Below are 27022 nucleotides of genomic sequence, written 5' to 3'. Positions count from 1 at the left end.
AGTAGGAGGCACTTTAGTAGATGCTTTAGTAGGCACTTTAGTAGGCACTATACCACTAGTGTTGTTATTGCTAGCGCTACTAGCGGTAGCACGGTTGTTGTTTTGTAATAAACCGGCTATTATAATAGGGGGTAACACTAATAATGTATTAACGGCCCCTAAGATACGGATATAGCGGAATTAGTAGATATCGGCTTAGTGCGATTAACTTAGTATAATAGGCCGTATAGAAGGCCTTGCTCGATAATTAGTACGGTTGTTTCGATAGAATAGTACGTATAGGTCCCGTTCTTCGGGCGCAATATAGTTAGATTAGTCTTATTCGTAGCTATACCGCTAAAAGCTTAAAATAAGGACTATCTAGCTACTGCCCTTAAAGGGTAGATCGAATAATATATAAGAAGGGTATATTAGCAGGTAGATAGGGTAGTAGTAGGTATAGGTAGTATTCGATAAGGAGCTAGGAGAAGAGGGAGGAAGGCAGGCAAGTTAGCCTATTACTAAGCGCTAAGCCCTACCTAAGGCACTAAGACCCTAGCTTTACCTAGCCTAGTTATATGCTAATTACGTATAGCCTCTTTAGCCCTAATAGATATACGATATACGACACATAGAGTAAGTCTGCCTTAACCCGCATCCGAAGCCGAACAAGACTATATTTTAGGAGCTTGCTTGTCTAAGCTCGGTAAACGATAGCCTATAGGAAGTCGACTATAGGAAGCCTTCTATAGAAGGCCGACTACAGAAGGCCGCCTATACGTAGGATCTTCTATAGCTTAGTGTATAACCGAGAATATTAGTGGACAATATACTAGTACTAGCTTTTAGTGCTAGCTTTTAGTACTAGCTTTTAGTGCTAGCCTCGAGCTAGCTAAATAACCTCCGCTACTTAGATATAATATAATAATACTACGCTCTATATAAACACAGCTTATATCAAAGTGATTAAGAATTGGCTATTCTAGAACCTCCGAGTTGTTACTTGTCGAGATCTAAAGGTCTTATTTCGAGTACCTAGCTTAGCTCCGCTTAAGAGCTAGCAGATAGTAGGCATACATTTTCTCGATATATAGCTTATATAAACAGTACTTAGGATTAGCCGGTCTACAACCTCCTAGTTATAGATGTGTGTATTTCCTATATTAGATATTAGGTAGCAGCGCTCTATAATAATCCGTCGTATATATATATCTACCCGTAGTAAGGATTGCTTGTTTTCTTTATAACTATACGTCGCATTTGAATATTATATATATAGAATGACTCAGAAATGGCAGGGCTACAACATATATGCATCAAATTATAGTATTCTACGCTAGTTAGTAATCTTTTATTTTTATAAGGATAATACTATAGATTTAGTACATTTGTCCTTAGACCCTTGCTAGCGCAAGGAGGTTAGTGTAGTGGTGTAGGTCCGGTCGCGTAGTAGTCCGATATAGATTGGTAGTAGTAGTAGTAGTAGTGGAAGGAGCATAGTAGTGGAAGGCAGGCAGAAGACCCACACCTACCACACTTCCTTGCGCTCAGTCAGCAAGGGTCTGAACCGGAGATAGACTGCATACACCTTACGCGCGAAACATAGACGACCATGGTCACCTCCTTGAAATCTTGACCTAGCTGTAGTTTGGTCTTTCACAATCTTCAATGATCTTCGAGCAGCCGGAGAGGAATCCGAGGGCAAATTGAGACTTGCCGCAAGAGATATCAAAGACAGCCAATTGGGGGCCAGGGAGATACCTAAGTTAGCAGATTTGGTCCAAGTGCAGAGAATACTTGCATGGCTTGAGGCGCTACGGCCTTCGTCATAGACGCTGAGCGTGATACCAAACTCCTATTCACCGCCAGATAGCACGCTCAAGCTCATTTGCTAGAGCCTTCTGGTAGCAAATGCGGCTAGTAGTCGACGCACGAGAGACATGAAAGCTTCCTACGCCCTCTACCTTGACGATACTGCCATGGCTGGCATCAGCAACTTGCAATACGAAAATTCACATGTCGCGGACTGCGCTTGCTAAGCCGACGCGGCTTCGTGTAGGCATTAAAGTTCAGAGATCAACACTGCTAGCAATGGGAGTTCTTGGAGCTCCCTCTCCCCGTCTGGTACCGCGATCGGTGGGCGTCACTCCCCCATGCAGCAGGAGCAGGAGCTGCATTGAACGGGATATATCTGCAACTTCGCCCGTCTACGTATCTGGCATTTTCAAATCCCACCTGAACCGCAATCATGTCGTCCGTCCAGAGTAACCCAGAAGGTCCGTTTTTGGAATCCCCATTTCGCTTGACTTGTGTTCCTGACCACAAGCAGAGACACACATCTTTGCCATCCTCTATCCGGCTCCGGGCAAGATGGAACAGGTATGAGGACAGTCTGCCAACAAAGCACCACTCATTGAAATGAGATAGCTCAAAGAGGTGATGGAGACTGTGATCAATAATGTCCACAGCAAAGAGGAAGAATGGACAACACGATATGTCATGACGCAGCAAATCAATGTCGAGGAGCCTGCTCTGTACATGTTCGAGACAGTGAGTCAATCACATCCTTCTCAGGGTTGTCTTAGTCTGCTGATTGTGTGAAGTACACGACTATGGCCAACGCTGGCAAGCACACAAAGACGGAGCATTTTCAGGCACTTATTGCTGCATGTGACAAGGATGGCATCATGGCCAAGCCACCACAACTGGCATTCACCAAGACTGTTGGCGGGTTTGACCTTGACCGCAAGAAGATTGATGTCAAGAAAGCGTAGAGCTAGCGCAGCGGCATCAGAGATCGCGTCCGGAATCGCGCTATGAGCTGAATGAATAAGTAAGGATATGCGAAAGCCAATGAAAATCTCGGGCAATTCATGCCTTGCCTATTGAAGGCCTACAAGCATTCTCCGAACACTCGCAGATGCAGCCACATTTTCCAGCGATGCGGGCTACCTGACCTTTGCGCTGACTACTGGACGTGTGACTTTCTTACAGGAGCCAAACTTCATCCGCGTTAGTAGAGTCGAGTGAGTGAGTCAGCCAGTCCACACCTATAGCAACACTGCTGAATAATGACTAATATCCTGGGAAAGATTCGCGAAACGGTGTCTCTGAGACAAGAGCAGCCATCGACTGTATTCCGCCGGAAATCGTCCTCGGTGAGTATTTGATGCTGTAGTTACGCCAATCAAGATCCCTGCTGTCTTCTGCAGATACTGTACAAGGATGATCCGACAGCCTGGTACACATCGTCTTTCACCGTCAACCTAATAATTTCCGATTCCTGGATTTCGTGATTCGCAACGAATTATTAGAAAGCTCAATTTTACGGGTCGCTAGTGTTTACAGCGTCTGAACACTTCGGAGTGAAAGTGGGTATTCACCAACTCCCTGAGAAGCAAGGATTACAGCGAATAGTCACCTGTTATTCAGCGGTCCGGCCCAAGTCTTTTTCACTCCGAAGTGTAGAGACGCTGTACTTTCACTCCGATGCGAGTCATGTCACAAGACGCTGTACCATGCCGGCCTTCAGCCTCACTCCAGAGACATGGACGTCAACAGAAAGGCGAGCTACCTCCTCGCTATCGTTCAGCCGCCCTAGCTTGATGAGATTGGCATTGGTCCTCGAATCACAAACATGCTCAAACAAGACAAGACAGCAAGGCGAGCAGGACTGAAGGGACATGGCTGGCCTGCACGTAAGGCCCAGGAGAGATGCTGTGCCGCCGCACTCTTGAGCATCGTCCGCACGGAATGCGTCAAACATTGCTGGAATAATCTCCACGGACACCGAAATTCACTGGCGTGAACATTGGGTCTTGTCGCTGGTTAATTGCGGATGTGTTGCCATAGAGCAACAGGGATCAAACCATGAAAACTCCTCTCCTGGCTACCCAAGACGTTCTATATCTTGTCGTACAACTTTCAACTCCAACTGCAGCACTTCCTCGTGCCGAATCCGATCTTTCGTGAAATTCAGCATGGCGTTGCTCTCAGTACTTTATGACCGATACTGCCTGGCGAGCTCGCATTGCGCCGGCCCGGATGCAGTTGTTGTGGTTGCGTCCTTCGCCGGATCTGCCGAAACACCGATCCAGATCATCAAGAGGAACACACCGATCCTTCTAAGAACATTCCCATTGCTCAGCGCTGTGGTAGTTGACAGAGCTACTCGGGACCCGCGCTTTGCAGCCGCGAAACACATCACGGCCAACCACATAGTCGACCAGGAGATCCAGTCTGCAACATCACTGGAGCACATCTTTAACCATGAACACCACAGGAACAATACTGAGTTAGATCCTGAGCAAGGGCCTCTTTGGCGAGTGGCATTCTACGAGAATCAGTCTTCAAAAGAGCCAATTTGCTACGTCGCCCTCTCGTGCTGGCATGTCATCAATGATGGCTTAGGCATCTGCGAATTGCTGCGACAACTTCTGCGCCGTCCACAAATCAACGAGAGTATAGAGAGGAGTACACCAGTCGGCCAGTTCCCGCCTCGAATCGAGGACACGATCGATCTTCCTCTTCCATGGCATTGGCTGAGAGATAGCTGGCTGCAGAGCGCAGCTTCATACCTGCCTTCATTTCTCAATGCGTATCCCCCACCACCACCAACTTGGCCTGTGACCGTTTCGAAACGACCATTCGAGTCCGGCGTCAAACGTATCGTCCTAGAAGGCGACTCAAATCACCCAGGCTGGCTAGGAGGTGGCATAAAGGCCTTCAGCAAGATCTCTGGAGCTGGTTCAGTCAACTCCATCCTCCACGGCGCCGTGGCTTATTCGCTCTATACTGCAATCAAAGAACACGACAAAACTCTCCCGTCAAACCTTCAATTCAAAACCCAAACGCCCATTTCAGTCCGCTCCAGCGAGTTAGGCCATCCAACCACAACAGGAAACTACATTATCATAGCCCCATTCTCCTTCCCCGCCTCGGACCTTGACGGCGCGAAACCCGACTTCACAGTAACCGACCTCTTCCGCAACTACCACACCTGGATACATTCTCCTACCGGCCGTTTCATAGCAAGAACCTCTGCAGGCCTCCTGCGTGTCTTCTACGAACTCGACCTCGATCGTTTCACAGAGTGGATCCCTTTCTACCCCAGCCCCAAACCAAAGAAATTGGGAAACTGGATCTTCGCCGACCCGCCGACCGCATATGAGAGGTACTGCTCGAGGACTCAGAATTTGACTTTAGATGCCGAGGGCAAAGCGGATAGTCCTTATACGAACTCGTTTCAGCTTTCCAATACGGGACTCATTAAGACTGGGGAATGGGAGGATGGGTTGAGGGAGAGCTTGAAGGGGATTTGGTGGTCTCAGAGACCTATGCCTTGGGGGAATTTCATTTATTGCGATGGTGAGTCGTTGGATTTTCTCCTCCGAGTGCGTTTTGATGCTAACGATCCGTAGTGGTTGGTTGCGAAGTCCTGCAAAGCAAGACCTTTGATACGGATTCTGCTTACTCGACTGCGAGTGATAGCAGTGGCGATGAACCGGCTGAGGTCGTGCATCATCAGCTCGGTATTAGTCTTGCTTGGCGAGATGGTGTGGTTGATAAGGAGATTATGGAAGCTTTGGTTGAGAATTTGAAGGCTATGCTCAATCTGATCGCGGCTACTGGACATGAGGGAAAGTTGGCGACGAGTAAGATTGCGGAGTTGCCAATTCAGGATTTCGGGAGGAGACTTAAGGAGTCCATAGATGGTACGGAGTGGTGATTCTGCTGGCCATGACCACCGCTCAAATGTATGGTGTCTTGATCGTTCTATCATTGTAATATTGTAATCACAACAGGACCGTAGCTTTCATTTCAGCTTCCACGGTATGTTTTCGTAGTATGCGTTCATAGTCAGCTTCGGAGATTTCTCCACGTACCACAAGTTCATGCCTTGATAAAAGTAGGGAATCGGAAGCGAGTTTGGTAGTGCTCCACAGTCTGATCTTGACTGACAACATCATCGTTCTTGTAATTCCGTAGCGATCATTTCGCGTCCAGCGGCATAAAAAGCCGAGTTTAGCCATGCAACCCACATCTACAAATCCACAAACGCCTCGCTGAAATGCAACACATGGGTATCATGAGCAACATTTAGAGTTCTCGCTGGTCTTTCAGCAATCTCGCAACCATCACATACATGAAGAGCGCACCTCCAATCAAGTAATACTTGTTCTTGGAGAGCCAACTCTGCTGGTTGCGTCTAGCAGCGGTCGCGGCATCGAGCGCGGCTTCCGCCTTGCCCTTTCTCCCCTGCCGTACACCTTCTCCCGCCGTCTCTGCAGGCGGCTTCTCATCCGCCCTCTTTCCAGTCTGCGGGTCAACCTTCTCTTGCTCCATCCACTTCCAATTCTCCGCATCCAATTCCGGCCACTGCTCTCTGAATCTCTTCCCGCCGTCGCCTGCCTTGATTGCTCCAAAGCCAGTACGCTGATGCGCCGGTACTGATCCACCAAGCGTCCGGCTCGTGCTTCCACCACCAGTAGAATTCCACCACCGTGTCCGCGCAGCGAACGCCTTCCTCTCCGCCGCAGAAGCGCTTATCGAGCCAGTCGTCATTTCCTCGCTCGTCATGAAAGACAGCACTCCTAGCAGAATGGTGCTGACTTCCCAGGCCGGATTGAAGCTTTTGGGATGGAAATCTGATATGCTAAGACAGAGTCTCTCTGAACATCTAAAGCGTCCGGAAGGCGTGTGCATGCGAATAGCAGGTGGAGCGAATGGGTAGTCTGGCGGAAAGACTAATGTTCCCCAGTACTGCCCACCTTCGTATGGAGTGTCCGGTGGTCCAGTCAGAATGTAATGCCATTCCAGGATGTTGGACTCTGATGGGTGGGCGGTGATGTACTGCGGAGGAGATTTGGATATAGTGGCATACTCTCGGGTCAGGCGCTTGTGAGCGGCTTTCGTAGCCATAACGAGCGAGTGGTCGGTAGTAGTTGTTCGCCTGAGCAAAAGCCTTGGCTGGCGACTGCGAAGTTGTGATGCCGACAAGGAGAGATGAAGGATAGGAGACTGTCAGGCTCAGGTGAGGTGAAACAAGACAAAGTGAAGGTGGTGGTTGACAGTGATCGGACCGATCTGACGTCGACTCAGGCAACAAGGCTGTGCGGCTGCTGCCGTCGCGCGGCTTGGCGAGCGACTACTTCAATTCTTCGACTTTGACTCACTCTCTTCCTTTTCTTCTTCAAGCGCCGTCCTTACGAATGCCGCGTTTCTTTGCTCACAAACCGACTCGTACGCACGTACGCTGTCCACATTGGCAAATGAGAAATTCGGAGTAATCTTCACCTTGCACGCTATCCGACAATCCTCTCACGGAAGTTTGCGCGGCTCTGGCATCTGCCCGTGAGGGCCTACCATGACACTCATGGCTGCATTTGGCATCAGAAATCTCAGCCGCGAGTCAGGGCATATGCGCTGTGCTCGTTGGCTATGGGAGCTAGTGCGAAGATTGTGTCTTGCGAGAACACTTTAGTGCAATACGCGGCGTATCTGAGTCTCTTTCTACCTTCGGGTGGTGGAGAGGAGGGTATCATTCGATTCCGATTACTCTTGTGAGGACGGCGCTTCACTCTTTTTTTCCATCAGGTGAGTTTCAGCTTTCCAAGGCAAGAACAAGGATGCTACTAATGTGAAATTCTGCAACGCATGTCAATTCGCCAATAACGACCTCACAACCACGATGGACGAGGTCCTCTCTACTCTGGAAACGGCAGAATCGGACTTTGTCCAACCAAGTATGACGAGACGGCTGCCATTCAAATGCACTTCCACGCCATCCTCCGCGACAACTCTGGAACCTTGACCATTAGCCTCGAGGACGGAGCTCAGGTCTTCCTCACCGGTGCTACCAACAGCCGGCGCCGAAGCTATCGTCTCGAGCTCGAGGATGATCTGGATGGAGTACTACCAGTCGGGTACCTCATCTTCATGTGTCGCTGGATGCATAGAGTGCGCTCTTGGCGACTCGAGTACGAGAAGGACAACGAACTGGTGGAGACCTTGATGGAAATGATGATGAGCGACAAAAATGAGGATCAGGAACGCACACGCAAGCGGGGTGGCAGGAAGCAAGATGGCATCACGCATTTGAACTGCAGATTACGGTAAAAAAAATTATGAAGAGGAGCCTGGGAAGATGGAATCGGAGATGATGGGCCCTGGAGGCCTGATTGTAGCGGATTATGCTGTACTGTATCGAAAAGTACGAATACATGAACTCTGAGTGCAGTTCGTTCCATTTTGTCTTCGCATCCTTATATTCGAGGAGCTTGGGCAAAGTACAGACGCCGACTAGCTGATGGCTATAAGAGCTGTATATTACCTACTGCTCTTCATTGCAGCTGGCGACACCAAACAGCTTGGTCCACTCGTTCCATCATTGAAAGACAAGCGCAATCCATTTGGTGCTATTCTAGCCACTTCTCCGCTAGTAAGATAGCCGCTGGCAAATCAGCACTTTCGCGACTTTCGCGTGAACCAACCGAAATACCAACGTCGAGGTTAGGCATGCCTTTCCCGCTTCCTACAGGAGTTCTCACCAACTGAAACTTACCCTGCAGAGTGGCGAGACTCATCAGCATAACGCCAACAGGCTCAGAACGCATTCCTACAGTTCTGTAGAAAAAGGTACGGACCAAACTCGCCATCTGCAGCAGTCGCAGGGGTGAAAAATGCGGTAAGTCGTACAATCAGTGTGATGGTCGAGCGAGATGGGAGTGGGAGTGAAGACATCACTCGGCTGCTACATTTCCACCACCGCCTTTTTGCATTCTCGGCAATTTCATAGGCACCATGATGATCAGGAGCAATGCAGAGGCCACAATGGCAGTGACGAAGCTGAGCTTCAGCGCTTGTGCATAAGCGTCTCGTACTAGAGCCAAACTCAGCAAGCAGTGGATGCATAAATAAACATGGTCTCAGACTCACCTTGACCTTGGTACGGCTGTGGGATCTCAGTCACAGCTCTCACACTGTTACGTGCGACCTCAATGTAGTATTGTGCCTGCGGTCCATGCACAAGCTGATCCAGACGCAGGTTCAGCACGTTCTGGAACACCAGACTGCTGATCGAAACACCGACCACGATTCCCAAATTTCTCCACAGTGAGAGTGTGGTCGTGATGACACCCTGCTCTTCTTGTGGTGATGTGGCGAAAGCGGCCATCATGCTGCCGGGATAGATGAAGCCTTGAGAAAGAGGCGTGGGAGTAATTAGAGCGATCTTTGCGACTTCGGACATTCTTCGATCGATGAAGTATAGTGCTATGCTTCCGGCGAGGTAAACGATTGATCCGATGATGAGCATGACTTTGAGGCGGCGAGTCACGGTGATGCTGTTTTGGAAGGCGTCAGTATTTATCGGGTTAGAGATTGCGAAACAGTAACTAACACATAGCCTGTAGCAACACCTGCAATGGAGCCTCCGATAGCTGGCGCCGCAAGCCTCTGTCCAGATGCCGATGGCGTGCTTAGCTCAACCGCTTGGAACCAGAGCGGTACGTTGAAGAGAACTGTGTTGCTTGCTACACCAGCCAGAAAGTTCGCGAACGTCAAATTCGCATACGGATGAGTGATTAGAAGATGAAGCGGCATGATAGGCTGTTTGGCACGGCGTTCGACACAAGCTACGATTCCAGATAGGAGCACTGCAAGAACAATGCATACAATAATGATAGGATGGTTCCAAGGTAGTTCGTTGCCTCCAAGATTGAAGAACAGAATGAAGAAGGCCACGGCGAAAACGAGGCAGGACAACCCGAGACTATCAAAGTTCTTGACTGCCATCCAACTAGCATTCTGGCCTTGCTTGTTGACAGCCTTCCGTATGAGCATCGGTCCGAGCCCATTGGGAATCGTGAAGAAGCCAGCTATTCCGCACACGACGAGGATCGGAACTTGGATGCCGAAGGTCCATCTCCAGCCGCTGAGAGATACGATCAGTAAGACATCGACACCAGCCTTGTTGGATCCCCACTCACATCGAATCACTGATAACACCACCAAACGCTGCACCACAAGCAGCCCCTACCTCAAAAGCCACATTGATGTAACTAACAAAAGTCCCCCGATACTCAACCTTCACCAAATCATTAGTAACGACCAACCCCATACTCATAAGTCCTCCAGCCCCAACACCACAAACTGCTCGTGCGGCAATGAAAGATCCAATCGAATTCGCGAGCCCGCACCATAAGTTTGTCAACGCGAAGATACTCAACACGATCAAGTACACAGATTTTCGGCCTATGGTATCGCTGAGTCTTCCCCAGAGGGGTTGGAAACCGGTATTTGTGATCATGAAAGCTGTTGTGAGCCAGGAGGCTTGCTTCGAGGCTTGGAAATACGAGGTTATGACTGGATGGATGGACGCTATGAGGTTGATGTCGAAGCAGGCGACGAAGTAGCCTGTGGAGGATTAGCTGAGTATGGGTGTTAGGTGTGCGATGCGTTGCGTACCAAGTAAGACTGTCGAGAACACGAACCAGAATCTTGCTGGGCCTACGTGCATGTACGTTGAATCTGGATCTTTTGCGGTCGTCTGTTCTCCTTGTTCGTCTGCTTCGGTCGTGCCACGGTCTTCGACGTATATTACCATATCATCTCCTTCGTCTCTTGTTTTGATCGCTTCTGGCTCTTGCATTACTGGATAGGAATTCAGTCTTGAACGGTTTCTGGTCAACATCTCGCCGAATTCATCTTCAGTGGCCGAAGAGAATTCTTCGGTTCGAAGTGCTGTTCTAGAAAGACCAACGCCGGAGCCAATGGAAGTTCTGCTTTGCCTGTGCTTCTTTCTGCCATTGTGATCTTGCTGAGATAGAAATGGTAGAAGTGGTGTGAGCTCATCTGCTCGACCTGGCTATGGGGGTCTTCTGTCAATTGCAAAGGTTCTATGGGTTCATGCTCTTCAGGCGTGAGCCACAGAGGTGAAAGGTCCTTTTTGGCGGGAGACATGCTGACGAGTTCGGTCGTTCGCTAACCCTAATACCTGTAAATGAAGCTAGAGATGCCTGCATCTGCGATGGACAACACGATAGGAGCAGATGTGAGACGGATAGGAGTCCATTGCAGTGATAATGCTTTTACGTTCTAAGATTTTATTGCTGCATCTGCGTCATCATCTCTTTCCGAGGGTAGAGAGCTATGCACACTCTGCAGCTTGGCCTTTACAAGAACAACTCCGCATTTCGATGTTAGTCAGAGAGCCGCATCTTGGTGGCAGCCACAGTCGCAGAATGGTTGGGTGCGTATTTCGAAGGAGTGCTTGAAGATCCCGTGGTCTTGTCCGCGAACCAGCTTTGGCGGGGATATAAACCTTCTTGTCGGCATATTCTTGTCTGAGCCTAGCACCGATCCAGAGATCGCTGAATATATTCAACTGTCTGTGCTAGAACAAGGCAGTCCTGATCACCGTAGCAAGAGCTTGCCGTCGGTGGAAGCGCACAGCCTCAACTTCATCTCAAGCCAGACCAGGGACAAGGGGACCTCAGTGTGATTAACAGCAGCATTAGTATCGACCATTTCGCTATTGAAGGACGACAATCATTGAACCAAAGATCTAAAGTCGGGGAGCCATATTGGAATCATGGCGTCTTTCGAAAGTAGATCTAGTTGGAGCGCAGAATCGAGCAGCCCGATTCGGAACCTTAGCGACTGTCTATGTCTTCGGACGCATGCCAGAATACCTTTTCATCACAACTCGGATCGCGTCTGCTTGGGAGTGCTCGCGTTAAGTTGTGCGCTAGCTCGTGCAGCATCCTAGAGTGCGTTGTGTCATCCCAGGATAATGCGTCTTGAAAGGTGCTGGTTGCCAGGTCTCGCGGGTGCTGGTTGTGTCGCTGAGCATATGACTTGTAGGGATCCCACTGGGCCACCGCACGAGTTCGGAAGCTCTTCGGCGCTCTTCGACGTGAGCGTTTTGGAATTCAGTAGAAGTCGCTTGTCGCATCGCTCGCGCGGTGATTGTACTCTTCGTGGGTGTATATCGGCCTCTTAGGCTGTCGAGGTGCATACATCGCTTGCAATTGCTCCTGGTTGCGAAGCCGCACTGTGCGCATGTACTGGACTTGTGTCATTCCGTCAGGACCAGAACGTTCGACGTCGTTGCGGCCACCGCTGGGCATGAAGTATCTGAAGACAGCATAGCCCACGAGTAGTGCTGCTCCTGCGCCTAGCAGACAAAGAAGGATGATAACATGGTCGTTCATAATTCCTAGGCCTGTGGTTATTTGTCTGGCAAATGCGGTGAAGTGATGATTTGACAAAGTCAAAAGAGATGTCCTGAAGCAAGGACGCAAGCGTCGCCAGTGCTTTGAGTTTCAACGGATGCAGGAACACAGAAGCGCCCGTTCACAATGTCAGCATCAGCATGGAGCAATAGAATGCTGACGTATCGTGTACAGACTGTACAGAGACGCGCAGTAACCAGGGGCCAAGCAGAGTTTCTCAGCCTCGCGACTCGCTGAGCTACTGTAGTAGCCGAACAACACCAAGCGTGTGGGAGCATGCCGTGAACCTGTGCGCACCAGGCACCTATCACGGGAGTGCAGGCGTGTTTGGGGTGTTTGTTGAGGCGGAGCATTCCTGGTCTCCGTAACTTGTTGCTACAGTGCTCCGCATAACTCGGTGATACCGACTTCCGCTGCTGCCAAGACAATTAATTTGTCTTGCCTGTTCCCTGCCGCTCCGTGGGACAAGACGCTTCCGATGCGGATGAGGCAGACTTTCGCAGCCTTGGAGTGCGTGATGCATTTCTCCAGCACCGAACGGTCCGCGTGAATGGAGTACAGAGCGTAGCGCGAAGGCTTCCGGGAGCAGCCTAGCAATTCCAATTTGCTACTGTACTGCCCCAGCCCAGGAGCATTGGCAAATCCTTGAAATCCGATGTAAGACTTCTCCTTGGTCGCTCGTGGGACTGCTCAAGTCTCAAAGGCCGGAGGGTGTGCTGTTCTCCACCCCTTCCACTGTGACCCTACTTCCTACCGTCTCCGACGAGTGCGCACCATGGAGTCCATTAATAATATTGCGCGCGCTCAGCCCTTGTGGTTGCAACGCCTATGCCCCTTCTCGAGCTTCCGTGGCGTATGGGGCCTTTTGCTCGCACAGCAACGCGCTTCGAGCTGGAATTCGTCGTTTCACGGCCCGACCGCGGCCAGCAGCGCCTCGTAATGTTGCTGTGGCATCGAAAAAAACCTTCTGAATGTCTATGAGAAGATTTGTCGTGAAAACTGTCTTGCGTCTTGCTAGTTGAAGAAGGTACAGGAGATTCAATAAAATAGTAAGGTATGTTTTGATGTCATGTGAGGCGCACTGGCCACCGCGTCCATTCCTTGGCGCGACCTACTTACTCCCCTTCTCTTGCCTTTCTCTCTAACTCAACGAGGGTTACATCTTTTGATCCTCCAAGTTGGAGACAACCAGGCATACCAGCGTGCGGCCGCCGAGTGACTTCATCGTGAGAAAGTGCAATAATCGACGTGCCCTGGAAATTTTGATAGTGAACCCCTCCTGTACAGATCCCAGCTGGCACGAAGTCTTGCTATCGTTTACCTTTCGACCACACAACTCATTCTTGGGCAATGCGAGCACCGACGCTGCTCCTGACATCTTCCGCTTTGACTTGCCATTGGTACTCCGAGACTCTAGATCGCATGTTGCCATCATCGGTGGAGGTTCAAGTTGGACAATCTGGCACACCAGGTATAGCTAATCTATGGTGGGATGGGAAATTCTTTGGCTCACAGCCCATCAAGTCTGGGTTCTGTCAGCAGCTCAACAGACTCCAAGGCCAACGGCACACATTCTGGACGGGAGCGACATGGTGTTTTGGTGCATCAAGTTCGATCTGGAACTTTACAGAGCACGAAATACTTCCAATTTTGCTCACCGCTCTACCCGAGTGATTGTTGGGCCACTTTCGATATATGCTGCCCCTACAGACTCCTTCAATGTCAAGGGAGTCATGAAGTAATACCTATAGTTTGTTCGTAGATTTGTTAACCTTGAGCCAGGGACGATCTAAAGGCTTTGGCATTAGCCTGACCTGACTCGAGAATGCCTCTTTCTGGCTTCCGCCTGCTAAACTGGGCATCAAGCTTCCGCAGACGTCGCCGAAGTCGTGCCTTGTGTTTCAACCCAATTTCTCGGGCCAATGACCGTGAGTTCAGACCAATAGCGGAGCTCTGCGTGGTGTCACGAGATTCCTGAATGGCCCAGATCGATGGTCGCGCATGCCACCACGTCCTACTTGAGGCCGCCAGAGAGTAAAATGCTCTGCCCTGTGATGTATCCAGTCCGACATAGCATCGTCACAACATTGGCACACTCCTGTGTCGTACCTGCGCGGCCCACGGGAATGTTCTTTACATCCCCAGGCGTGCCTTTCAAGAACTCCTCGTCAGGAATCATCCCAGTGCCGGTGATCATGGCGGGAGCAACATCGTTACAAGTGATACCATCCTTGCCCAACTTGATTGCCAAATTCTTTGACAAACCTTGGACTCCAGCCTTCGAAGCTGAATAATGGCATCCATTGATCGACGTGCCCCCAGCCGCGATACTTGAGATGTAGATAATACGGCCCCATTTCTGCTCAATCATATGCGCCACGGCGAGTTTTGTAAGAATAAAGCTCGCCCGCAGGTTGACATTGATCGTATAGTCCCCTATGTTTGAAAAGTCAGCGCACAATCCCGACTTCCGAGACACTGGAGCACTGACATTCTTCAATCTCAATGTCGAGAATATTTGACGTTCGCTTTCCATATCCCGCATTCGCAATGAGGATATCCGGGCCTTTCCCATGAGCAGACTTGATTTCGTCGTATAACCGCTTTAGATCGGCGTCCGATGCCATATCAGCCTGGTGAGGGGTGATCTTTCTCGAGCCATCCTTCTGAGAGAGCTCATGGACCAAAGTTTCGACCGAGGTTTTATTCGAGGAGTAAGTAAGTGCCAAGTTTGCTCCGTTCGCGAACAAATCACGCGCACAGGCAGCTCCTATTCTGTCAAGCAATGAGCGTGCTTGTCCTGCTACGACAGGGAATGATGAATGATGCCTACCCGCCTGAGGCGCCTGTGACTAAGGCCAACTTCCCCGAGATTTCATTGTCGATGGCAGGCATATTTACTCGGATGTACAATGGCTGTATTTCGTGCGCAGCGGCCGCAGCCAGTGGTCCAGATGATGTCGATTGAGAGAGTGCGGAGTCAGCAATCTCATTGGCGAGCGTGGGTCCTGGAAATGGGTCAACTTTTTACCGAAATCCCAGCACGCAAATAGCAGCCATAATGGATTGATTCTATATGAGTATTGATGTAATGGAGAACTTGTCCGAGGTTAATGGCACATTAAGGACGACTATAGACGGCGTTGTGTGGTCGACAGCCACTCGGCGGGGCTTGAGGGCCTCGACAGGAGTTGGTTTCGAGGCAGGCATAAGGATTGGCTCCAGTAGCAAGCGAAGGAAGTTTAGAAAAGCATGTTGGCAAACAAATTGCATTCCGGCTATAGCTCAAGATCTTATGTCTGCAACAGGTAATAATAAGTAAGCAGAAGCGATCATGACGGTCTAGGTTCGGGCCTTGAGCAGGTAGCAGGCCTTGTCAGACAGTCGCTGAGACGCCGTCTATTGGTGGCAATCTTCCATGCAAACCAGTCGACCGGTATGGCTCCTGACTCAGCCATTCTTCTACATTTATGCTTATGCGAGACCCTATGCTCACAGCGCTGATTGCATTATTAGCTTGTGAGCATGTGGCCGCCATGCCATCTGTCAATCTTGCCGCGTCTCACCATGCTCCGCCGCAGCAAAGACTTGTCGCTCACAATATCTTGGCATCTTTCTTTGCAGGTCGCTCACCAAAAATAGTCGTCCCAACGCGCACTTCATCGCTCCCAGCCGAGATGGCAGCCTCAAAATCTTGACTCATTCCCATACTCAGCTCCAGTTCCGACCGTTCAATGCCTAGCTCCTTCGCAACCTTATCCCGCGTTTCTCGCAGCGTGAAAAAATCCTCATTCACACCATCAGGACTGGAAGCCTCCCGACTCCTCGCAATCGCTCCAATGGTCATCAAGCCCGCAAGCTGCAGACTAGGACACTTTTCTCTCACATGTCTGCACAGCGTCGCTGCCTCGCACGGTTCTACTCCGCTCTTACTCTCTTCCCCAGAAGTGTTGACCTGAACCAGAACCCTCAACTTTTCAGACAAAGTCTCTTTCGCCTGCTCCACCAAAGTCTTCCTCCCTTTCTCCAACTCATCCGCCTTCTTTGACGTGTCTACGCTGCTCACGCAGTAGAGATTAGGGACTTGAGACGCAAGCTTTTTGCACTTGTTTGTCTGCAGTCCGCCTATCATGTGCCATTTCACCGACCGAGGCAGGATCCCAGCCTTTTCGGTCAGCTCGTCTGAGTAATTCTCACCGAAATGTTCTTGTTTTACGGCGGATTGGTGGAGTGCAAGGATGTCTGTCGCGGGTTTCAATTTCGAGACTGCAATCAAACGAACCTGGCTTCCCATCAGCCATCATATCCACTCTGCATTTTGTCTTGTTTTCCTTATATGCGCTGTGCTACGTACCTTGCGACTCCCTCGCGCAGAATCTATCCGTTGCACGACATGGCTAATGTTCTCCACCAGGGCATTCGCGCGAGCGGGATCAATTCGCATCTCTTCGCCTGACATTGCTCTGCAGCCGCGGCAGAAGATTTTTGCCCGCTCCAAATGTCGTCAGCGCGCTTGACCTCAAGTGGAGGACGGTGAGGTTCGTCGGGAGAACTTTGCAACGAGATGAGTTCAGGTGTCGCGCCACGTGGGTCACTTCTCCGCGCGGAGATGATAGATCCCCAGATCGCCAGGCACGAGACCTCTTCCTCTGTTCAACAACCTGGTCCAGCGCGCTCAGAATGCCTCCTGCGGTCGAACATCGACTCGTGGCAAATCTCGGCGCAGAAATAGTGGCGCAAAGCACGCCGAAGGTCTGAGTATGGTGTCTATTTTATGTATTTTGACTTTCTCCTGTGGTCGACAGTCGGTATACAGTACGTCTGGTCAAGATGCCGTGGCTCAAGACATTGGCAGGCGCTTGTCTGGTGGGACTAGTGACTGCAGCTTATGATGAGTATATCCTGGCGCCCAGCTCGAGAACTCTGTACCCAGCCTCGATCTGGCAGGTCAATGGAACTGTCGACGGCTCCGAGAGTCTGGTAGGAGAAAGTGCAGGAAGTGCGAAGTTTGAGGGAGCTTCGACAGTCACCTTAGACTTTGGCAAGGTATATAAACTTGCAATGCAAGGAACACAGTTTTCAGGGAGCTGACAGGAAGGGTTTCATCAGAACATTGCTGGCCTCGTCACGCTTCAGATCGGAGATGTTGACGCAGACCAATTCATTGGCCTGACGTACAGCGAGAGCTCCTTATGGGTCACCAGCGAAGGCAGTGATGGAACAGCAGACGCTGGCCTGGACGAGGTGTTGTGGTTCCAGCCAAACGAGGCCGGCAATTACACAGTCGACCGCGACCACGAGCGTGGCGCTTTCAGGTACATGACTCTGGTTCACAACACCACTGGCAATCTCGAGGTCGTCAAGGCGACGGTCTACTACACTCCACTGCCTCATATCGCGGATGATGCTATGCGAGACTACACCGGTTACTTCCACTGCGACGATGAGCTGATCAATCGCATTTGGTATGCTGGTGCATACACGAATCAGATCTGCACGGTGAGACCCCAACAACCAAGCGCCACCGTAAATATGTCCTTAACCATGAACCTGATCATTCTCAGATCGACCCACATCATGGAGATTCCTTAACCCTGCTCGACAAGGTGAGATCGTCTCAACTTGGTGATGAGACACCGCCAAATCCGTGGTACTACAACTACACCATCACGAACGGCACTTCCACCTTGGTCGATGGAGCCAAGCGAGATCGGCTCGTGTGGGCTGGCGATATGGCTATTGCGGTCCCTGGCATGATCGTGTCATTTAGCGACTTGGTTTCAGTCGCAAACGCCCTCGACTCGCTATTCGCCGTGCAGAACACGACCACAGGACAGCTGCCATATTCAGGAAGACCATTCCCCGCAATCCTGTCATTCACCTATCATCTGTACTCATTGATTGGAGTGGCTGACTACTATCTCTACTCCAATGAGTTGTCATACCTGCAAGGAAAATGGGATCAATGGAAACTGGCCATGAACTTCTCCCTCTCCTTCATCGACTCCAGCGGCCTAGCCAACGTCACCTCGCGAGCTGACTGGCTCCGTTCCGGCATGGGTGGGCACAACATCGAAGCCAACTCCATACTCTACAACACTTTAAACCAAGGAATCATGCTCGGCGAAGCCATTGGCGAAGAGCAATCTCTCCTCGACTCCTGGGCAGAACGCGCCGCAACGATCAAAGCCTCGGCCAACACCCTCCTATGGAACGAAACCGCCGGTCTCTACCACGACAACGAAACCACAACCCTCATGCCACAAGACGGAAACTCCTGGGCCGTAGTCTCCAACCTCACCGACTCCGCCTCCAAAGCCTCCCGAATTTCCTCCGCCCTCGCCGCCCGCTGGGGTCCCTACGGAGCACCAGCCGTAGAAGCAACCGACGCCATCTCCCCCTTCATCTCAGGCTTCGAACTCCAAGCCCACCTCCTCGCCGGCAACGTCAGCGCCGCCCTCGCCCTCGTACGTCTAGAATGGGGTTTCATGATGGACGACCCCCGCATGACAAACTCCACATTCATCGAAGGCTACTCCTCCGACGGAAGACTACATTACGCACCATACACCAACGATCCCAGAATCTCTCACGCTCACGGCTGGGCTACGGGTCCGACTTCAACTCTCACCTTCCACATCGCAGGTATCCACCTCCTCAGCGCAGGAGGCGCGACTTGGGAAATAAGTCCAAGATTAGGAGATCTGAAATTCGTCGATGCGGGTTTCAGTACCAGTCTTGGATTCTTTTCGTCGCAAGTCAACGCCTCGTCTGCGGGCTCTATCACCGGATTCAAATTCTCTGCGCCGCCGGGCACGAGTGGAAGGGTTAGTTTACCTGGTGTACAGGGTGCGCTACGAAATGAGAATGGGACTACGATGACGCTTGAAAATGGTGGAGCATACGGCGTCAGCGGTGGCAATTGGACACTGGCTCTAGGCAACTCGACTGCAGGAACAGGAGTGGAGCCGTATACAGGCAAAGCGGCCACGGATGGAATTTCGGCTGTTGTGGTCGTTGTTGCAGCCTTGGTCTCGCTAGTGCTGTAGAAACAAGAGTCATGATTGTCGGATGAGGATGAACAATGTACACCCGCCGTCTTTCAAAGTTTCGGCGCTATTATTATACCTACCCTGTGAGAGAGCTTCCAAGCCCTGCGACTGCTGGTTTATCATCTAAACGGGAGAAGCAAATTATGCCTGTATTGAGTTAAAATCTACCACTCGGGCGGCGGAGGCTGTCACTCGGTTCTTATGAATCATTACTGCCTGCGCGTCCTCACAGATGAGGCCGTTTGGCACGAAGTGATGTCAGTTGCCGGGAATGTTGTTGGTGACTGTGTTGTTGGTGACTGACCTCAAGGCGACCGCGTTGCGATGCATTAGGCGTCAATGAATGTGCAGAGTGGAGAGTGGAGACATGTGCTGTGGTGAACCGGGAGGTCAGAAATTCAGTGCTGGTTGGGGCTTGGCGCTCCGCCTCGTGTATGCCCGACATTCATTTCACGATTTCATTGCAGCCAACGCGTTTCAGAGAAGGAGACATGAGAGGGAGAAGCATGAGAGTATAGTGATACAAAGACTGTTCAAGAATATCTAGTATCCCGGAGTCCCAAGGTAATACACAACTCAGTCAAGTGAGTTCCGTCCCACCAACGCCATCGCCATCGTCATCCTTATACCCCAAATCATACGCCATATCCGTTGATGCCCCTTTTTCCTGTAACGCCTGTGTCTGGCCGGCCTGTGCGTCTCTCGCGGCCCCGTCTTCAATCTCCGTCTCTAATCGGTAGACACCAATGTTGCGGGACGCACAGACCGTCGCAGCTGTATGCCGCGCCTGACGCCTATGTGTCGACCGCGAACGCGGCGTCCTCGATGAGAGAGTCGAAAGAGAAGAGCGAGTCTTGGAGAGACGGATCAGAGCCTCCATCCGTGAAGGCGAATCGGTCCATAGAGCCATCAAAATGCTGAGTTGACATTGTCGGAGGTAGGAATTCAGCATGGCGAGTAGTAGGGTGGCCAAACATTGAGTGAGCAGAGAAGTCGAACTGTGGTTCTTGCTGCTGGGCGGACACTGCAAGTCACACAAGATTTCTGCAGAATCTTGTGTCTGCCCAAGCGACGTGAACACAGACGACTTCTCGTCAAGGTTGTCAAATGCTTGTGGAAGCTCGAGCCAATTATCGAGAGGTTGCTCTTGCTTGATGAGGGGTTGTTGTTGGAGATGGAAGATGTCGTCAGCCGGAGAGCCGGGGCTTGGCACATCTGCTTGTGAGCCGTGGGACTCGACGAGCGATGGCGCAGGTGTATCTGCGGCGGCGACGACGTCGGTCGCCTCAGTGACGAGCTTGACTTCTGGAAGGACAGTGCCTTCTGGGAGTGGTCCGTGGAGTCTGCGGTAGGCTTCGAGTTCGGCGTTCGCCTTGGCGAGGGCGACAGCGAGAACCTCAGTTTCCTGACGCTTTCGCTCTCTCGAGTTGTGAGCTGCTGCCCGGTTGCGCTTGATGCGTTCAATTCGGCGCTGCTCTTTCTCGTCCTCGGTCTTGGCCCGCTTCCTGGGAGGGAGTGTGGTTTTGGGTTCAGGGAGTTCTTGGCCCCATGATTTCCGCTTCTTCGCCGGTCTTGATTGGACTTCAATGACACGCGGCGGCGGTGACGATGACTGGTATTTTGCGGTCATGGTGTCTGACGGCGCTGGTGATGTCTGGAGAGCGTGGTCAGTGGTGACTCGGCGGCAAGGCAAGGCGCACTGCCAACAGTGCGAAGAACTGCCGCGGCGCGGGGTGCGCGTGCATGAAAGGGACGAAGGACGTACCGATGCCTGATGGAAGTCTTCCATTTTCAAGGTGTGTGATGCGGTGTCCAAAGAAATGATGGAGGTGGTGGAGGGCGCGGGCGCGACAGTCGAGATGGTTTCCATATTGACTTGGCTAGAACGACGTGGGCGTGGGCGTCAGTTCTACTTGGATGGACTGGCGAGCGGCGAGCGGCGAGCGCTGAGGACAACTGGCCCGAAGCTGGGGCGAAGCTGCGCATTAAAGACTGCCTAGATATCACGTGCAGCAGGAGGCATCGCCAGGTCAGGGACAGGAGACAAAGAGGCCGGCCAATCATTCACCTGCCGCTGGTGGGCCCGCACGGACGCAGTCGTCAGCCGCTGAAACCACGCCCGTGGTAACTCGTAAGGGCTGAGCCTCCTGCTTTGCGCTTTTCTGGGAACTCTTTCCCTGGCCTCCTCTCCTGAGTCCTGACATGCGCTGCGCCCTCGCAATAATGCTCACGGTGACCCTGGCCTGGCAGAACTTTGGCCTCCCAGAATGAGCGCAGCCGCATGTGAACTATTAATGGAGATCATATCGTGCTCGAGCTGCCCTGGCATCAATTCATTGCACGCCTGAGGACGTCAACAGCGGCCGCTACGAAGTTGGCTGCCTCCCTATCCCTTCATTGACCGCTGTGGGACAGGCAAGTTGCAACAGTATATTGCAATTCACAGGCACGCACGCAAAATGGCAATATTGGTAGGGCCTGCCTTTCCCCGGCCTGCAATACGACCGGCATAAAGCTGCCGACAATAAGCCAACCCTGAGCCAATCGAAGTCGCTCACCGACCGTCTTTGTCTACGTATGGCATGCCCAATCTTACATACACCCCGATTAAGCGAGATGGCGGACGGGGGTAATCCCCGTAAACGGCAGCTAGCTTGAAAGCGTTAGACGTGAACTTTTTAAAGGTACAGATAATTCCTTTGGGCAGTACGCTAGCTTTGACTAGTTAGATCCCGTTTTCAGGGATCACCGCCGTCCGCTATCTCGCTTAATCGAGGTGTATATGCACTCGAAAATAATTTCGGTCGTAAAGGGGCGAGACTATTCGAGAATCCACTCCGGTTATTCGAGAATCCGGGCATCCGATTACGGAGGAGGCCTAAGGCAAATTTGTTAGTTATATTCTCTACCGCTAGACCTTACCGTTACCGCTGTTTTAATCGCTGTTTTAACCTAACCTCGCTGTCGCTGTCGATAGCTATATTGTTAAGCCCTTCTACGCAGTTATAAGCCGAGTGTAATACCGCCGCCTCTACTACTACCGCTACTACCGCTACTACCGCCGCCGCCGCCCGCTCCGAGGGCTCTACTAGTACCTATAGCGCTAGTAGGTATGCTAGATTACACTGAGATTGTATAGTAGGAACTATACGTTAATACGAGGGTCGTAGAACCTCATTTGCTAGGTAGGCAGTATGCCTAGAACAGTTAGGATTAGCTATAGTGTCGAATTCTACGTCTATTATTTACTCAATTCTTCTTTCCTACGTCATTATTCTACTAAGCAGCCAGCATAGGCATCAGAAGTCACCATACGATATTCTACAGTGTGGATTACTAACAATATAGTCTTACCGAGACCGGAGCGGCCCTGGGTCCGTAGATTCTCGAATAACCGGAGTGGATTCTCGAATAGCCTCGCCCGCCGTGAAGCTTCAACTTCACAATCTTGCCATTTTCAGATCACTCGATTGCCTCCGGACTGACACTCCTGCCTTTCGAAAGCATCGCCGTCGCCTTCCGGGCAGCTTGTGGAGACCTGCTGAATTGTTTCACGGAGACGTGTTACGCTTGACGGGGCATATCCTGCTGGCGTGGCCCTATACATCAGTAAGGTACGTCGTCTGTTTCAACGCCGTGATACGATCGAAGCGTGGCATGATCGGGCCACAAGGGACCACCAGCTTTGGAGGTCTATGCATACTACCGATAGAACGTGAGGCCTGGGAATCATGCGAGGCTCTTAAATTTGACACATGTGCAATGCCGCAGTCCAGAAGTGAGGTCGCTGAAGATCTACCGGCGACGAAATGTACAGTAGAGTTTCGGTGCTATTTATCTACACCCTATAGAAAAGCCTCGAGCCCTGCGACTGCTGTTTTAGCTAATAGGAGAAGAAGCAGATTATGCCTGGGTTAAGTTAAATCTACCACTCGGGCGGCAGACGCTAGCATTTGCTTCTCGAAAGAGGATGTAATCAATCTATCCCAGGCTACGGCAATTTGGCCACCCATGTCCACTACGATGCGTTTCATCTCCGCAACCGGGTGTCACTGTCGCAGCACTCTGAAACTCGGCCTTCGGGGCCGACGAACTTCAATCGACAAACACCTGGAGAATCGTTCATCATCATCATCATCATCAGTCATCATGTACTCTTATCCCATTCAAATTCCAACAAGACCTGCTCATCATCACCCTTCTTCTCCACAGCCTTCATCAAAGCCCCAAGTCCACGATTGACATGCCTGGAGTGCCCGATCCTGAACGGCTCCGCGGATCCAATTCTGACTCGGATCGCACACATCGTCCACTTGCTGAGCTTATGGTGTGATTTCTGGATCTCTTCGAGTTGAGCAAACAAGTCGGCTGCTGCCGTGCATCCCGCCAGATAGACTACATCCGGATAGTCAACTTGGAAATACGCCTTGGCCACAACGCCTTCGAAGGGATCGGATGTTGCGACTGGGCTATTATTCGACGGAGTTGACGATATCGCTCGTTCTATCGTCTTATTGTCTGAATCACTGACTGGTGGGGCTGTGCGTGGTAGTGGCACTACTCCTTCGTTTTCGCTTGGCGCAGTCAAGGAAAGTAAATTTGATGGAGCAGGTTCGTTCGGAGCAGACGGACCGCTCACCTGCCCGTGAACTCTAGGCGTGGGCTCCGGAATATCCTTGCGTGCGCTGTCTTCCGAATACGAGCCATTGAACTCATCTCGACCAGACGCTGCATATGATCGGAGAGACTCAGTTGGAGGCTCTGATCCGGAATTCTGAGGCTTGCTGTCGATGATCTCCTCGTCGTCATCCTGGTCGAGACTCGTGGAGTCGATTTTGGCTACAGTCTTGGATCGCTTTGAGTGTCGTTCACCAGCGCTTTCGGCGGGACGTTTACCTTCCTTCTTCGACTGATATCCCAAGTTGGCCATTCGTGATGGCTCTGATGTGGAGTCACCGGCTTGAACTTCGTCTGCCTCTTGTTTGATGTGACGATTGTCTTCCAATGGAGTGACGAACGTCGATGCTTGCGCTGGAGCTATGCGCGGCTCAATTGGGTCATCATCAGTGAGGTCGATTATTTCCGCTGAGCCTCCTGCTTTCCCACGGCCAAGCGTCGACTCGGTCTTGGGATTTGCCTTCGCTTCTGTGAGCATCGCAGCTGAGTCGCGCTCGCCATTGGATCGAGCGTGGTCTGGGAAATGGTCGTACTGTTCCGCGATGCCCAAGCCATGCTAATACTTGTCAGCAAATGAACTGCTAATCCCAAAGTCACGGACATACCTGTGGTGAGAAAGCAGGAGCTGGAGTTGGTCGATGCCGACCTTGTTCGTTAATCTGTCCACGAGGCAAACCCGCGGGCGGAGAACTGGACTGTGGCGGCAAAAGCAGACCCGGTGTACCGCTGACCTGGAACGTTGCATCCACTGCCAGTGGACTGTGCACAGCTCCTGAATTCCTCGTGACTGATTGCTGCTGAGGACCAACGTCCCTTTCGATGTTCACACGCCTACCATCCGCGATCGTCCGCTGGAAGGTTGCTTGCATGGCGGTGCTATGTTCGCTCTTATCGCTGCTACTGACACGAGAACTGTCAAGCGTATCTTCTTTCTCGTGGTCGCTGTCGATGTCCCTCACAGCAGGAGCCTGACGCTCTTTTGGCTCGATCCTGTCGTACACAAGCCCAAGATTGAACTCGCTGTAGATCAATTGACGCAATTCGAGTCGAATCCTGTCGAACAGATCAGCAGAGAAACTTGAGCTTGAGCCACGAACATACACCTACTTCTTCTCGTGAGTCTTGACTGACCAGAACAGATTCTTTGGATAAGCGCCTCCCAGCGTATTAGTCTTGGCGTCAACCAGAAGTAAAGAGCGGGCACTGATGGGATTTGGCTCCGAAAAGGGCCAGGACTGAGCACCTTCGTGAGCCTCTTCGCAGTCCGGGTCGTTACAATTCTTGGGGTGGATTTTCCTGTACAATTCAATGCCGATGCGATCGATAAACTTGTCGACCAGATGTTCAAAATCCGATGATGATCCTAGGTCAGCTGTGTCGACGACTGCTCGCCGAATCTCAAGCAGTTCGGAATTCAGAAAGGCCAGGAATGGGTGGGATAATGAAGTGTGAAAGATGTTTGGGATGTCTTCACGAATTCCGAGTGCTGATTGTGAGGTACGAATGATTTCCATCACCGGGTGATCGTGACTTGCATTTGTGAATGAGAGAGGAAGGAAAACGAGGCAGCGAAGTCTGACTTATATGCCAGAAGACGCTACTGCAGCCAGCGAGACGGAGACTGTATGTCGACACGACCATTAATTTGACGATGCAGACAGAGACCCGGAAAGCCGCATACAGCAGACATGGGAAGTCGTCCAGAAATATCTACAGCCGACATTCGACGTGATTCAGAAATTCCAGAACTGGCCAACCCTGACTCCACCATACTTACCAGGATGAATCTAGCAGCTGTCCAATGAACATGGAAGAAAACACCTACGGCCCGACTGCTATACAGCTAGAAAGCATGATGGCACGGAATCAAGACGCCACGAAAGTAGCGGGTACCCTCACCGCCACGAACTTGCTGCCCATTGATTCAGTTCAGGCTACATGAACGGTTCGAACGGCAATCGATGAAGAGTCGTCGGAGTCATTGATATCGTTCCAAGGTTCATGATGATGATCAGACGGGAATCCTCTCCATCGCTAGCGTTATATTGACGGGAAGCAGCATGATGGTCAAGCCAGGCAGCAAGAAATCTGCCATGAGCTCGAACCATTCGCAAATGTTCCACAGTCCGTCCATCTCCATGTCCTTTCAAAGAAGGCCATGGCGCTCAATCTCGTCAAGGAATCTGAAGGCACATCAACATATGTCTTGGCGTTTACACTAGCGTCCAGGCCTCAGCCTGCTTCGACACAAGTTCATCGACACCGATACTTAGGCGGAAAGTAGCTACTGGAGGAACTCGCACCGTAAGTGTTGCTAGTCTTAACCTAGACCCACTTCCCGTCCACTAAACTCCTGCAATAACGGGTTCCAGCGTACCCATCGCTCTCTTTCTTCAACTACATCCGACGGAAGGCAGCATCATATATCTTGGCATCCAGCCTTCAGCCTGGTTTGATACTCAGCGACTCAATTCGACCGATCGATGATACATTCTACTGGTCACTGCACGCAAGCGCTGCGAACGCCTGTCCGTTTGATGGAGACCCACTTGCCGACTGCAAGAACATCGGCAGCGTGCATTGCAAGTCGTCAGTGAGTCATTTCAGTCAGAGAGTGAGAATGGCGAGCGCGGAGCCGATAGGTGGCTGGGAAGAATCAGGAGATTGAAATGAAGGCAGTCAAGACTGTTACTCCAAGCTTGCTGTGGTCTGTGGATACATCACCTTCACAATGATTCCTGGTCTAATCTCGAATCGCTAATTCGTATGCCTTGAAGCAAAACACATGTCAGAGCCTAGCTCTAGTTCGGTTGGCGTATCTCGGGCCCAAGTCTTTTTGGGAGTTTTCTGGTCATTCTTGCTTCTATTAAGAAATTCGTGTAAGAGACGAGAAGACCTACGCATGAGCCTTCCCCTCTTCCAGAGACCTGTTCAGTCTGGTCCGTTGGGTGCAGGACTTTGCATCAAGTTCTCCATTTCCCAGTTCCGTGACGGTCTTTCGCGTCTACTCTTATTGATGATCTTCTTCATGACGAGTTCCCGAAGAAGAGCAATGATGCTACCAAGAAATCACTTGTC

The 27022-nt window shown here is 51.2% G+C and overlaps 12 protein-coding genes across 12 annotated transcripts; 6 read left to right on the top strand and 6 right to left on the bottom strand.

Annotated features, from left to right (window-relative positions):
• Positions 1 to 2227: 2227 nt before the first annotated feature.
• On the top strand, positions 2228 to 2753 carry MYCFIDRAFT_200877 (uncharacterized protein; the record flags this gene model as incomplete). Its single annotated transcript, XM_007934327.1, has 3 exons — positions 2228 to 2358; positions 2448 to 2529; positions 2583 to 2753. The coding sequence occupies 3 exons, from the start codon at positions 2228 to 2230 to the stop codon at positions 2751 to 2753; spliced, it is 384 nt and encodes a 127-aa protein (XP_007932518.1).
• Positions 2754 to 3584: 831 nt separating this feature from the next.
• Positions 3585 to 5707, top strand: MYCFIDRAFT_180530 (uncharacterized protein; the record flags this gene model as incomplete). Its single annotated transcript, XM_007934326.1, has 7 exons — positions 3585 to 3599; positions 3635 to 3677; positions 3718 to 3794; positions 3832 to 3879; positions 3920 to 3947; positions 3976 to 5376; positions 5400 to 5707. The coding sequence occupies 7 exons, from the start codon at positions 3585 to 3587 to the stop codon at positions 5705 to 5707; spliced, it is 1920 nt and encodes a 639-aa protein (XP_007932517.1).
• Positions 5708 to 5795: 88 nt separating this feature from the next.
• MYCFIDRAFT_212736 (uncharacterized protein) lies at positions 5796 to 6910 on the bottom strand. Its single transcript, XM_007934325.1, has one exon. It carries the CDS (start codon positions 6898 to 6900, stop codon positions 6079 to 6081), a length of 822 nt encoding a protein of 273 aa, XP_007932516.1. The 5' UTR covers positions 6901 to 6910; the 3' UTR covers positions 5796 to 6078.
• A 645-nt stretch (positions 6911 to 7555) lies between these two features.
• On the top strand, positions 7556 to 8217 carry MYCFIDRAFT_212735 (uncharacterized protein). Its single transcript, XM_007934324.1, has one exon. It carries the CDS (start codon positions 7750 to 7752, stop codon positions 8095 to 8097), a length of 348 nt encoding a protein of 115 aa, XP_007932515.1. The 5' UTR covers positions 7556 to 7749; the 3' UTR covers positions 8098 to 8217.
• A 503-nt stretch (positions 8218 to 8720) lies between these two features.
• Positions 8721 to 10585, bottom strand: MYCFIDRAFT_43886 (uncharacterized protein; the record flags this gene model as incomplete). Its single annotated transcript, XM_007934277.1, has 5 exons — positions 8721 to 8860; positions 8917 to 9323; positions 9380 to 9913; positions 9969 to 10395; positions 10447 to 10585. 5 exons carry the CDS (start codon positions 10583 to 10585, stop codon positions 8721 to 8723), a joined length of 1647 nt encoding a protein of 548 aa, XP_007932468.1.
• A 1641-nt stretch (positions 10586 to 12226) lies between these two features.
• MYCFIDRAFT_180526 (uncharacterized protein) lies at positions 12227 to 13889 on the top strand (the record flags this gene model as incomplete). The annotated part of the gene is made up of 13 exons (XM_007934323.1): positions 12227 to 12231; positions 12261 to 12293; positions 12319 to 12343; positions 12368 to 12530; positions 12560 to 12674; positions 12709 to 12725; positions 12747 to 12995; positions 13024 to 13063; positions 13093 to 13162; positions 13198 to 13223; positions 13292 to 13417; positions 13447 to 13652; positions 13687 to 13889. The coding sequence occupies 13 exons, from the start codon at positions 12227 to 12229 to the stop codon at positions 13887 to 13889; spliced, it is 1278 nt and encodes a 425-aa protein (XP_007932514.1).
• A 340-nt stretch (positions 13890 to 14229) lies between these two features.
• Positions 14230 to 15110, bottom strand: MYCFIDRAFT_43982 (uncharacterized protein; the record flags this gene model as incomplete). The annotated part of the gene is made up of 3 exons (XM_007934280.1): positions 14230 to 14651; positions 14707 to 14990; positions 15049 to 15110. 3 exons carry the CDS (start codon positions 15108 to 15110, stop codon positions 14230 to 14232), a joined length of 768 nt encoding a protein of 255 aa, XP_007932471.1.
• Positions 15111 to 15472: 362 nt separating this feature from the next.
• MYCFIDRAFT_53705 (uncharacterized protein) lies at positions 15473 to 16659 on the bottom strand (the record flags this gene model as incomplete). The annotated part of the gene is made up of 2 exons (XM_007934291.1): positions 15473 to 16497; positions 16570 to 16659. The coding sequence occupies 2 exons, from the start codon at positions 16657 to 16659 to the stop codon at positions 15811 to 15813; spliced, it is 777 nt and encodes a 258-aa protein (XP_007932482.1). The 3' UTR covers positions 15473 to 15810.
• Positions 16660 to 17045: 386 nt separating this feature from the next.
• Positions 17046 to 19264, top strand: MYCFIDRAFT_43770 (glycoside hydrolase family 78 protein; the record flags this gene model as incomplete). The annotated part of the gene is made up of 3 exons (XM_007934272.1): positions 17046 to 17261; positions 17325 to 17714; positions 17780 to 19264. The coding sequence occupies 3 exons, from the start codon at positions 17046 to 17048 to the stop codon at positions 19262 to 19264; spliced, it is 2091 nt and encodes a 696-aa protein (XP_007932463.1).
• Positions 19265 to 19775: 511 nt separating this feature from the next.
• On the bottom strand, positions 19776 to 21206 carry MYCFIDRAFT_88928 (uncharacterized protein). Its single transcript, XM_007934322.1, has 2 exons — positions 21033 to 21206; positions 19776 to 20921 (listed from the first exon to the last, which is right to left on the bottom strand). The coding sequence occupies exons 1-2, from the start codon at positions 21135 to 21137 to the stop codon at positions 19848 to 19850; spliced, it is 1179 nt and encodes a 392-aa protein (XP_007932513.1). The 5' UTR covers positions 21138 to 21206; the 3' UTR covers positions 19776 to 19847.
• Positions 21207 to 22566: 1360 nt separating this feature from the next.
• MYCFIDRAFT_180522 (uncharacterized protein) lies at positions 22567 to 26078 on the bottom strand (the record flags this gene model as incomplete). The annotated part of the gene is made up of 21 exons (XM_007934321.1): positions 22567 to 22588; positions 22628 to 22699; positions 22734 to 22794; positions 22823 to 22866; positions 22901 to 22989; positions 23021 to 23062; positions 23112 to 23132; positions 23200 to 23285; positions 23321 to 23344; positions 23376 to 23421; positions 23451 to 23553; positions 23581 to 24500; positions 24542 to 24569; positions 24612 to 24675; positions 24705 to 25027; positions 25052 to 25474; positions 25507 to 25541; positions 25578 to 25787; positions 25823 to 25856; positions 25883 to 25968; positions 25995 to 26078. The coding sequence occupies 21 exons, from the start codon at positions 26076 to 26078 to the stop codon at positions 22567 to 22569; spliced, it is 2817 nt and encodes a 938-aa protein (XP_007932512.1).
• A 24-nt stretch (positions 26079 to 26102) lies between these two features.
• On the top strand, positions 26103 to 27000 carry MYCFIDRAFT_180521 (uncharacterized protein; the record flags this gene model as incomplete). Its single annotated transcript, XM_007934320.1, has 7 exons — positions 26103 to 26147; positions 26174 to 26252; positions 26317 to 26519; positions 26543 to 26586; positions 26624 to 26685; positions 26737 to 26931; positions 26981 to 27000. The coding sequence occupies 7 exons, from the start codon at positions 26103 to 26105 to the stop codon at positions 26998 to 27000; spliced, it is 648 nt and encodes a 215-aa protein (XP_007932511.1).
• Positions 27001 to 27022: the final 22 nt, after the last annotated feature.

The sequence above is a fragment of the Pseudocercospora fijiensis genome (assembly GCF_000340215.1).
Source record: "Pseudocercospora fijiensis CIRAD86 unplaced genomic scaffold MYCFIscaffold_19, whole genome shotgun sequence".
Taxonomy (NCBI): domain Eukaryota; kingdom Fungi; phylum Ascomycota; class Dothideomycetes; order Mycosphaerellales; family Mycosphaerellaceae; genus Pseudocercospora; species Pseudocercospora fijiensis.
The sequence above is the reverse complement of the archived record's forward strand: the minus strand, read 5'-3'. Positions and strand labels throughout refer to the sequence as shown.